The sequence below is a fragment of the Thunnus maccoyii genome, chromosome 18 (assembly GCF_910596095.1).
Source record: "Thunnus maccoyii chromosome 18, fThuMac1.1, whole genome shotgun sequence".
Lineage (NCBI taxonomy): Eukaryota > Metazoa > Chordata > Actinopteri > Scombriformes > Scombridae > Thunnus > Thunnus maccoyii.
Genome location: NC_056550.1, coordinates 26,819,986 through 26,831,995, shown reverse-complemented (window position 1 = coordinate 26,831,995; position 12,010 = coordinate 26,819,986). Strand labels below are relative to the sequence as shown.

General features: G+C 37.5%; 2 protein-coding genes across 4 annotated transcripts in view; one reads left to right on the top strand and one right to left on the bottom strand.

Moving 5' to 3' along the window:
• Positions 1-2,241: 2,241 nt before the first annotated feature.
• On the bottom strand, positions 2,242-3,308 carry hoatz (HOATZ cilia and flagella associated protein). The gene has a single exon (XM_042393420.1). The coding sequence runs from the start codon at positions 2,850-2,852 to the stop codon at positions 2,406-2,408; it is 447 nt and encodes a 148-aa protein (XP_042249354.1). The 5' UTR covers positions 2,853-3,308; the 3' UTR covers positions 2,242-2,405.
• Positions 3,309-7,893: 4,585 nt separating this feature from the next.
• The window catches only part of LOC121884439 (myosin-11-like), a 39,603-nt gene continuing 35,486 nt past the window's right edge, over positions 7,894-12,010 (top strand). For 2 of the 3 annotated variants that reach the window (XM_042393243.1, XM_042393244.1), the window contains exons 1-2: positions 8,003-8,252; positions 9,492-9,662. In XM_042393243.1, the coding sequence (XP_042249177.1) occupies positions 8,091-8,252; positions 9,492-9,662 (333 nt within the window). In that variant the 5' untranslated portion in view covers positions 8,003-8,090. Of the gene's footprint in view, positions 8,253-9,491; positions 9,663-12,010 lie in introns of all 3 variants that reach the window. The other variant, XM_042393245.1, reaches the window with a different exon arrangement.

Here is a 12,010-nt window from a genome sequence, read left to right as displayed (position 1 = left end):
TTTGTACAATTATTTGCTGTTTTACTGTGAAATAGAGTTTGACCTTTGAAGGAAGCTTTGCCAGAGTGTCAAGGAAGGTGATAAGAGACAAAGACGACCAAGTCAAAACAAGCAAAATCAAACTTACCTTCACACATCAACACTGACGTCCTCTTTCATTTCTGCTCTCTCTCAAACCATCAACTCTCCCGTTAAATAGACCCTCCGATCTATCAAGGAAGAACCATATTTCTATCAGGGGTGTCCTTTCCCTGATACCAACAACTGGTGTATGACAGTGTCACTTGTATCAGTTAACATTGTTTACACACACATCAACCAGACCATATAGTCCTTACCATAAACCAAAATAAGTACAAAAAACATAAATACAAAACCAAACATTTAACTAAAAAAAATAAATCCCCCTACACTTGGTATGACCCATGACATCACTGGCAAGATCTTAAAATCAGGAAGTGGTTCAGTGCCTCCCCCTCATGTCTCCTGGACAGCATGGCGGGTGTACGGTAAGTTACAACATCAGCGTGTTAGCATGCTGTTGTTAGCATTTAGCTAATAGCCGCTAGCAACTGGCAGTAGCTTGTAAGCAGCACAGAGGAATAAGATATATCAGGCAAAAAATCCTTGTTAGTAGGTCAGGGTTTGTTATTTGTTAACATTAGATAATAACAAACTTATCATTTGATAAAATAAAAACAATTTAAAATGTCATAACAGGTGTTAGCAAAGATGTTAGCAAAATCCTGAACATACAGATGAAAAGTGTTTAATGCTACAGGAGTGATTCCATAAGTTTCAGGTGATGTTTTAATACTTTTTCTCCACCATGAAAACAGCTTTTATAGCTGACAACAGCTTCTTTCTCACACAGATGATGAACTTTTCTTGAATATGGCTGAATACTCTTCTTCTTCTTCCATGTACAGTAAACTTGACATCAATCATTGTAGCTGAAATAAAGGTGACCACCTGCTGTTCCACCCCCAAACCTTCAGATGGAGAGTGTTTCAAGATAGATTTTGGGTGGAGGATCACTTTAAAGCTACTTAAGGGTGAATTATGAGGATCATCAGGGTTTGAGAGGTTAAAGAGCATTAATAGATGACAGGCCTCCGTGTGCTCCTTCTGCTTTGAACACTTTAACCAATTAAGCTAGTCAACAGCCAGCGGGCCTCTTCTTATCCTATTATGGTTGGGCCTTTGGACATTTGGAATTTGAATATCCACAGAGGCTTCACTTCACGTTATGTAATGCTGCTTGAAGCAAACTGCTGTAAACCGGCTCTGTTCAGGAACTACAGTACTGTATGTACATCACATCAAGGTCTTATAGCCGCCAACAGTAAGAGTGACATAACATTTAGATCATTTAATCTTACATAAATAATGAATAACTGTGTTTTTTATGCTTGTGAAGGCACTGCAGTTGTTAAAGTGGCTATAATAGATATTTTAATAACAATGTATGAGCTGACTGTGTGTAATTTAAATGCTTTATACTTCCACTCCACTACATTTCAGAGGGAAATATTGTACTTTCTACTCCACTACATTTATTTGACAGCTTTAGTTACTTTTCAGATGAAGATTTGACACAATGGATAATATAACAAGCTTTTAAAATACAACACATTGTTAAAGATGAAACCAGTGGTTTCCAACCTTTTTTGGCTTTTGACGTCTTACAAAAAGCAGTGTGTAGTCGGGGTCACATTTCACATGTCTATGAGTTGTTAACAGCTCCACCAAATAGTGATTTTTCCCTCTAAACTTCTCACATGCTTTCATTTCAATAAATGTTCAAATGATCCAATATTTCAGCAAAAATCAAAGATTAGAGAAAAAGTCCAAAAACTGAAAACAGATTTGTGTATCAGAACTTTGTTTTTTCTTCTTTCCTCTCCCATTAATCATCTCACGACCCCTCAGATTTATCTGCTGACCCTTTGGAGGGGCCCCGACCCCTAGGTTGGGAACCACTGGACTAAACTAGCTAACTGTATATAAAGTAGTGTAAACTAGCTCCACCTCCAGCAGCTACAACAGTAACATGCTGCTCTAACACTGATGCTTCACTATTGATAATCTAATGATGTCATATATAATAATATAACTAGAATGTGCATTTCCTGATTAGACTGCTGCTATTAGGAAGTTTTAATTGTATTAAATACTACAGACCTGTTCAGCATCCTCACCTGTTCTGCAAGACCTGAACAACATACACAGAGACACTGATGGAAATAACTGATGGACTTTATTGTTCTGCTTGACAAAGTCTGATGTGTTGTATTTTATAAATATATTATAATATTATGAATAAACTGAACCAGTCTCCATGACATGCTCAACATGAATTTGGTTCTACATATGTACCATAAACCTGTGAAAGGTTTATTAGTCTAGTGCAGCTGTCTGACCAGCTCTCTGTCCGTCTCAAAGTCTGATGTTTTTTGTGTTTTCAGTTCTCTGCTGATCTTCATCTTCGGTTTAAAGGCCACCGACAGCAGCTCCTTCTGGATCCGCTGCTCCCTCTGCCTCTTCAGCAGAGCCAGGATCTCCCTCCTCTGGTCGGCCATGGACAGATACCGCCTCCTCTCCTCTTGTCTCTGCCGGGCAGCGGGGGCGCTCGGCGGCTGCGGGGCGGAGGTATTGGGGCCGTTGCTGCTCGGCTGCGGTCGGGACACCGGGAGCCGCTGGTGGATATCCGCCGACACCAGCCGGGACTCCTGCGGCGGCAGCAGGGACAAGGAGCTCCACAGCTGCCGGGCGTGGGACACGTCCTCCGGAGAGGAGCCGTCAAACACGGTGAAGAACTGATCCAACTCCTCCTCTGGCTGGGCAGACATGACTGGAAATAATTATACGGGATATTAACTACAAATAAACAGCGAAAGAAATGAGCGGTGAACGTTTTTGTTTGGTTTGGTCACCATGGAAACTAGACTACGGCGAGCCAGCATGACCAAACAGCTAAACTCAAATGCATATATCTCATCTAACAAATGCTAATTAATAGGGCTGCTATTAAATTACACCTGGAGTGTGATGTAATTGAAATATGCTAAAACATGGTGAAAACATGTTTCATATGTTTTATTCTAGTCAACTTACAATTAACTCCAGTTAACATAGAGGTCATACAGGTCAAATAGCAGTAAAACTCCTGACGTCAGAGGGGTGTTTTATTATGAATTCAACTTTTTAAACGTTTTTTTAAAGAGGAAAATCAACAAAACATGGAAGGAATCATCAACATGACGTTTCCTGTTACACACCAGTACTTCATGTGTACTGCTGTTTGTCTTATGATGACGTCATCACAATTTCCAAATATGTTGATTGACACTGAGGGTGATGTCAGGTATTTGAAATATGATATAATATGATGTACATATATATATATATGTATTTTTATTTTAGAAGTTTCAGTCGTTAAATCAGGTTTCAGTCAATTTTTCATCGTCCAATTTTGGAAAGTTGTGGTTTGAAACGTGGGACAGTCATATAAGGCTTTAATTGGTGAAATATGCATTTAAGCACATTAAATGTGCAAAACTAATATTCTCCTCTGAAATGTAGCAGAGTGAGTTGAAACAGGCAGCTGGCAATACTCAAGAAAAATACAAGTACCTTAAAATTGTACCTAACTTGAGAAAAACGGCAACAATTAGTCGATTAATTGATTAGTCGATTAACAGAAAATTTAACTATTTTAATTGTTTTAGTCATATTTCAATGAAAAAATATAAAAATAGCTTGTTGCAACTTTTCTGTGATGTTGTTGCTTTGAGAGCAGAATAAATATCTTTGGATTTTGGACTGTTTATCAGACAAAACAAACAAAATATAACTTACATTTCATAAATAAAATGATAAATTGATCATTAGAATAATGTTAGTTGCAGCTCTAATACAAATACAAACACACACTCATTCCATAATAGTTCACCTCTCTTCCTACAAGGTTATAATATGAAGGCAGAGTAATTACACCTCCTCTCCCTCATGGACATCACTCCTGCACTGCTGCCGACTTTGGAGAGGAGGCGGGTCGGACGCACTGCTCCACCCCCAGGTGTCGCGGGCCTGTTTAAATAGTGTGGAGGAGGAAGGACTGCATCATCATCATCATCATTTAATCTACCTGTCATGATATTCTCATTTCCCTGGAGTTCAGCCTGCATCCTGCACTGAGGACTGAAACACTGCAGAGTGAGTATGAAGACTGTTTTTATTTTGATTATTTTTAATTCAAACAGACAAATTTAAACTGTGCAGCTTTAATTCAGACTTTTACTAGTAACATGCAGGGACTTCTGCTGAAATATCCTCATAATATTAATACAAAATCTCTTAAAATTGTAGAAAAGTGCAAAATATCTTCATAGAAAAACTAAAAAGTAGCCTGTTAGGAGCTAAAAGTCATATATCTGTTACTCTTAAAACCAAAACACACTGAGATGTGTCATTATTTGGCACTGAAGAGTAATAAATTGATATTATAAAGAGTTTAATTCAATATCAGTGGTCTGCTGCATCATTCAGACTCTATTAAAGTGTGTAAGGATTGATATTTTAATCAAATATATGGTCTGTTGACTCACTTTACATCACTTGAAGCATTAAATGTCCCTGTAAACAGGGCTGAAGTGTAAGTTAGATGCTGGATATTGATATTTCTGCTACCTGCTCTGCTCTGTGCGCCGACGGCCACACATGGACGCACCTTGTGACATGTCACCATTTTGGTGTAAACGGTAAGCTTGGCTGGACACATGAGCTGCACCTTATAAGGTATCATGACTGCTAAGTCCCTAGCATCCCTCTTTGGGCTACCAAGCTACCAGGAGCAAAGGGGTTAGCCAAACATGGGCATTCCAGCATGGCAGCTGAGTTGTTTGATTATAGGGGTTATCTGTGTGCTGCTTTTCATGTTTTATTGCCTGCTCTTCAATGGGAGGTCAAAGCAGACAGCGCTGCCTTGTGACCCGCACGCAGAGGCAGAGACAGGAATAAGTGAGTAAGTAGCTGAATGCAAACTTAGGGAAATGTAGCGTTATCAGCAGTAATCTGTCAGGCACTTCTGTGAAAATGTAAATGTTCTGTGTGGATGCGAAGGCAGCAGTTTGAGCCTCAGAAGGAGAAGAAAACCGTGAGTGAATGCACCTGTTTGACTGAGTCTTCTGTGTGATGAGGGATCGAGAAAGAGCTTGAAGTTATCTGCACGGAAAGGTTAACAAATCTTTTGATTGTGAACTGATGTTTTGTCCTCCTCTGCTTGATGCTGTGTTTTACTTTGTGTTCTTTACATTCAGAACTGTTTTTGGTGTTAAAATGTGATGACAGGTGTGGAGATGTTTGCTTGAAGGAGACGGGTTCACAATTTTTCATGTCAGTCTTAAAACAAGTGAAAGCTGTTTTTCTTGCTGTAATCATTCCTCCTGTTCATACTGACCATTAGAAGATCCCTTCATAATGACCTTACAATGGAAGTGATGGAGGACAAAATCCACAGTCCTCCTTCTGTGCAAAAATGTATTTAAATGTTTATCTGAAGCTAATATGAATGTTACAGTCTTTTTAGTGCCAAAGTCCCTCTTTTTGTTACTATACTTCCACCTGCAGCTCAACAGGGAAACACTGTCCGAGGAAACACAAAGAGGGAATTTGATGCTAAAAAGACTGTAAATGTGTCAGATATCCACTTGATATGACTAACTCAGACTGCTGAAGCCTCTTATAAGCTTCAAAGAGACTTTTAAATGACTGTGTGGACACACTGTGGATTTTGGCCTCCATCACTTCCATTGAAAGCACATTTGAAGGATCTTTTAATATCCAGTATGAACAGGAGGAATGATTACAGCGAGGAAAACCTCTTTCACTGTTACTATGGACACCTGACTGCTGGTTTAAGACACACTGGAAAAACTGTGAACTTGTCCTTTAAGTCGCCGTCAATCAAATCTGATAAAAACCACTCAGAGTTTTGACTGTTAAACTCTTTTATCAGATGTTTTTATTTCCCAAACTTTAACACTGATTGTTGCTTATTTAGGCACTTAAAGTTACAAAGATACTTAAGATTTGTAATTACGGCTGCAACTAATGATTATTTTCATTATCAATTAATCTGTTGATTATTTTCTTGATTAGTCAATTAGTTGTTTGGTCTATAAAAAGTCAGAAAAGGGTAACAGATGTCGATCACTGTTTCTTAAAACCCAAGATGCAACATAAAATGTTTTATCCACAACCCAAAAATATTCAGTTTACTGTCATAAAGGACTAAAGAAACCTGAGAATATTCACATTTAGGAAACTGGAATCAAGAGAATTTTTAAATTTTTTTCTTTTTTTTTTTTGTTAAAATGGCTCAAAACGATGAATCAGACGTTAATTGACTGTTGATCAATTTATTGGTTAATCGACTAATAGTTGCAGCTTTATCTGTAAACAAGTTTTAAGTTTAAATTATATCGACTGTAAAATGTTGCATTTTTTTCGCATTTTGATTCCAGATTTTTTCCAAATTGATAATGTTTGTTTGTTTGTTGTAGATTTTGACATAATTTTTAGTAAATTTCCTCAATATTTTTCTTATTCGACTTTAAAGGGACACGAGTTTACATATTAATCTTAGTCAACTCATCATGACGAGCAGTTGTCTAGCCTGTGAAAACAGCCGTGTCACATCTTTTGTGGCTCTGGAGGACTGTCTCTAGGACTCTCTCTAAAGGCTATAAGAGTAAATAACCCTGATGATGTCATAGTGATGTCATCAGGGTAGGGCTTGGGACTTTAAAATGTTTAACAGAAAGTCAAACAAAGTGTTGCAAACTGGAGGAGTGGAGTTTGAAAGATGTGATTTGAAGATTCCTCAAGCAGGGAAGTTCAATCAAATGATGCTGTGTGTTGCATTGTGGGAAATGTAGGATCCAGTGTTTTTCTTTTTTGGAGCTTGACTCATACTGAGGATTAAAAATGAGGATATCTCAGCATCTGTCGCTTCGATGTTGACCACTGTTTTAATGATTCTGTCTCTTGTGAGTCACTGAAATGTATGAAAGTGGTAGACCACGTCACGGAGTGTCCTTTGAAGTTAACGAGGTTAACAGTAACTCAACATGGACTGTATATCCTACACGGCAAGTGAAATATCACATCTGTGCTGCACCAGCTGCTCGTAAATCCATCACTAAGTTTGTGCTTTAAGTCCTTCTGAGGGTCTTAGTAACTGATAAGTTAGTTTCAAACTAGTGATTCACTAAATCAGGTTGAATCATTAATAAATGTCACATCTAGTAAAGACTTTAATGTGTAAATTGGGTGTCAGGAGATATCTGTAGAGCTGTAACATAACTTCCAAAAATAACCATTTTAGGATAAAAAAAGGATAAAATAAACTTAACTGTCAATCCTTTGTGACTTGATCTGCATACCTGGATAAATATGTGTGTTGTATTATTAGTAATATTGATGCAGTTTACAGTGAGAGGGAATTATCAGATTATGTTAAGCTAACAGACGTCAGGTCAGATATGTAGATGTAACAACTCATCTCTACGTAGGAACTAGTTTGTGTGGTTTTAATTTAGTGATTTAGTGTAAATCTGCACTTATTAATAACAAGACTGCTGCAACCGGCTGCTGTAGTTGTGTTAATTTTTAGGCTTTGACATGTTGGATAAGTGACTGTTTTACCAGTGAGAAGAGTGACGTCGTTCACAGTGAAGCTGCAATAATTAATCAATCGATAGAGGATTAATTGGCAACTGTTTTATTAAAGGAATAAGTCATTTTCAAGGAAAAAATGTCATTTTTCCTTATTTATTATTTCATTTAATTGAAAAACTAGTCCTAGTCACAGTTTTCATTATTTGATTTCTGCTGTGTGTGGTGTCAACAGGCCAGAGGTCAAACAAAGGTCAGAGGTCAACTCCGCTCCCATCGACGCACCAGAGGCCGACCCTGTCGCCAGTGACGATCCAGACGTCAGCTCGACCGCCTCTGAACCACCGGTGACCGACTCCGCCGCCCGCGAGCCTCAGGTTGATTCAACCGCCGACGGTGATATTTCCAACATGGCCGACCAAGCCGACGACAGCAAGTTCCTCTTCACGGGAAACGACTTTCGCAACAGCGGGGTGGCGCAGGCCGACTGGGCCGCCAAGAAGATGGTGTGGGTGCCGTCGGAGAGGGAGGGCTTCGAGCCGGCCAGCATCAAGGAGGAGAAGGGTGACGAGGTAATGCACGCCTGATGATGTCATCGCTGTCAGACGATGATGCTGTAGTCACATGACGTATTTTAACTCTTTAATGGTCCTACCCAGAGTTCATCTGGGCGACATATTTTAATATGTTTCAATCGACCACACAGTTTTTTTTAATTATGACACTTGAGTTGATCAATCTGCATAAATTTGTCTCCATTAAAGTAAAATAAAGTGATCAGATTATCGTACTTGGCTTTATTGGATCATTATTGCCAGAATAATAATAATTAATAACCATATTTTCATTGAAACTTCTAAAAAAATGCACAAAAAATCAAACTAATGCAATGATTTCAGAATAATTATGTTTGATTCATCACATTTACAACCGTTTTATGATCAGAAAACTTTGCAATTTTTAAGTTTTGGTTAAAAATGAAAAACAAACAAAAAAACAAACGTTAGCACCTTTATCTCTAACAGACATTTTAACTGATTATTACAAAGTCATCAAACATTTTTAGGCATTTAGATCTGTTTAATAATCCCTTTGAAACTTATTTAATAAAAATGATAGGATTACCTCCAAAATAAACATGATGCATGCTGGGGGTTATTTTAACTTTCTGGTAGGAAATCCACATGATTCTGGAGATGTTTTGGGGCGTAAATTGAGTTGGGCATAATTAACTTACCAACAAGATATTATGACTCAAAACGTGCTCTACTGAACGACTGAGAAAACCATTAAGAGGTTAAGTGTCTACATGGCCGAGAAATCACCAGCAGAAATACAGCTGTGCTTCAGTTATTCTCTAATCCTGTTAAAAAAAAAATCACATCTGCAGGAAGCTGAAAATAACCGGGTTGGGTTACATCAGTGCATCTTCACACACCGACTGATCCTGTTTTAACCAACCAGAGTCACACACATTTTATTTATGTGCTTAGACTGAATGTCTGATAATCTGAAAGAAATCTGACTTTAATCTGCGTTTAATCACTTTTCCTTCAGCTCATCGTCCAGCTACATGTACACATGTGGATTATTAGAAACAGAGGAACTGGATATAGTTTAAAGATTTAAAGATGTAGATGTAAACAGGCATAAATTGGCATAAAGTTATATACAGATAAACTGTTAAACTGTTGCTTCTTAATCCCACAACATATCAACATCTCACAGAGCTGCTTGATATCAGGACATATTTATTAAGTGATGTTATTGTACACAGGAGGATTTATTAGGAAGGTGGTTTCTGGCTGCAGGTGCTGGTGGAGTTCTCCAACGGTCAGAAGACGAAGGTGAACAAGGACGACATCCAGAAGATGAACCCGCCCAAGTTCAGCAAGGTGGAAGACATGGCCGCCCTCACCTTCCTCAACGAGGCCTCCGTCCTCAACAACCTGCGAGAGAGATACTTCTCCAGCCTGATCTACGTGAGCAACACACACACACACACACACACACACACACACACACACACACACACACGCCAATATATATATATATATATGTGAGCCCCCTTACTGACATATTGGCTTCCCTAAACCTAAACCTACACCTGACCTTAACCCTTAAACCAAGTCTAAACCCTCAAACAGCCTCTCTGAAGGAGTTATGGAACATACAAACCTAAAATTTGATTGTAAAAAGCTGTTAAAAACACAGATGACGTCACTAGCTATATCTAGCTGGTGACGTCACTGCCTAGGTAACGGGGTCGGTCGGTTGGTTCCGTTGAACGCCGCATGATTTTTTGAAAATAGAGGAAGATGAACTCAAAAGGCCGGTTGAGTCTGTGACAAGTCCCGTTGCATACGAGCCAATAAGGTGTGGGAACCGAGCAGCAGTACGGGTGGAAAATCCCATTTTAGGGACCAAACAGTCAAATTCTGCTTATTTACTAAAAGACTTCAGAGAGATTCAGGTCAAATAAAGAGAATGATGCTTGTGAAAATTGCATCTTGGGCTCATGTTATGTATATTTTAATGTGCATTTTTAAAGGATTTATCACCACAGACTGCAGAAAAAACTGTTTAAACATTTAACTTCTGGGGAAAGTAGGTGTAAAATCAGCCGCAAAGTGTTTTTATCTTTGAACAGAAAATATGAAATATGAACTTTCAATTCAACATCAAGTCCTTCTGAACATCTCTTTACTGTGAAACCTGCTTTTTTAATCCCGTAAAGTGCTTATTGACATACAAACCAAAGGCTGAGGATAGCACAGATGACACTACAGTACGATGGACCCAGTGTTCTTCTGCCAAAAATAAAAACTGACTGTCTGTGGGAAAAAACGTCAACATTTCAGCCTAAATATGAAGAGAACAGCATCAGAGTGGAGGTCAACAGGTGACCACAGACTCCCTGTTAAACCCCAGCGAGTTGTTTAAGGACTGTGTTCAGAGACTCAGGATGTACTGGGAGGATCAACGGCTTATGTTTTTTATTATTTCAGTCAGTCTTACAAAGTCTAATAAGGTACGGGATGTAAAATTAAAATCCAAGCTTATGTATCTAATACAGAACTGCCATGAAGATCGCCGGGAGATAATAAGTCGTGTCCCTTCGCTCCATATATGAGCAGAGAGTCTTTAAGCGGCCCAAAATAAAGAAAGTCATACCCTGAACTCTGAATATGAGCTGGAAGATGACGCAGAGTCCCAGAAAGTAAACTAATTATGTTTCTATTCATGGCAACGTTAACAGAGATTAAAAAAAGCAACAATAACCGGCTGAAGAGTTTTCAGGATATACATTTCATGCAATAATGAGTTTTATGAAGATGAATTAATGCAGATTTACGTTCATGGAGTTTTATGTTGGTTATTGAGACGATACAGTGAAAAGAGGAAAAAATGTCTCTTTATGAAGCAAAAACATTCAGATGTTTTATAAAGTTCTGATTCTCTCAGATGTTGCAAAGATTATTTACTATTAATTACATTAAAAATACTCTTTATTTGTTAGTTATGATCCTGGACAGTAGTTACTTCTAAAAAAAACCCCAAAAAACTCAAACACCCCCACAGTAAAGGGGAAAATGAACAAAAAACACAACAATAATAATAGTAATACTTTTGATTAAGAAAAAATTTAAATAAATAAATAAAAGGTGAGTTTGGCTCTTTGGATCTTGACGTAAACACACACACAGTTTTTTATTATATTTCTATATAAGTTTATTAATTGTTTTGTCAGTGCAGCTCCGTCTGTATCAGTTAAAGTCGCAGTGAAATGAGAATTAAAGCATCTTTGTCTTCAGTCATGTGACGTATATACAATAATAATAAGTTTATTTAGTGTAGCTCCTTTCACAGAAATGAAATTCACAAAGTGCTTCACAGGAACAACAGTTGAAAATAAGACCATAAAATCATACATAGAGTAAAAACATCTGCCACAAGTTAGAATTAAATAAAATAAAAAATAAATAAATTTTTAAAAAATAGAATAAAAATAAAGAACTCAAGAAGTTGTATAGTAAGTGTCTGAGAAATCACTTAAAAAAAACAAATAAAGATAAAGAATCCAGATATAAAGACAGCTAAATATCAGCTGACTGCAGTTATTAATGGTCCTAATTATAAAAGTAGCACTAAAGGAAGAAATAAAAAAGGAAAAACTGCATTATAGTTACGAGAAATATATATATATATATATATATATATATATATATATATATATATATATATATATATATATAAATAGTATATATATACCTATAAACACAATGTTTTTTTTACAATATGTGCAAAATTAATATGTAGCAGTGGGAGT

What these genes read in the sequence shown, in the direction of transcription:
- hoatz (XM_042393420.1), bottom strand. Translation starts at nt 2,852, where the DNA reads ATGTCTGCCCAGCCAGAGGAGGAGTTGGATCAGTTCTTCACCGTGTTT.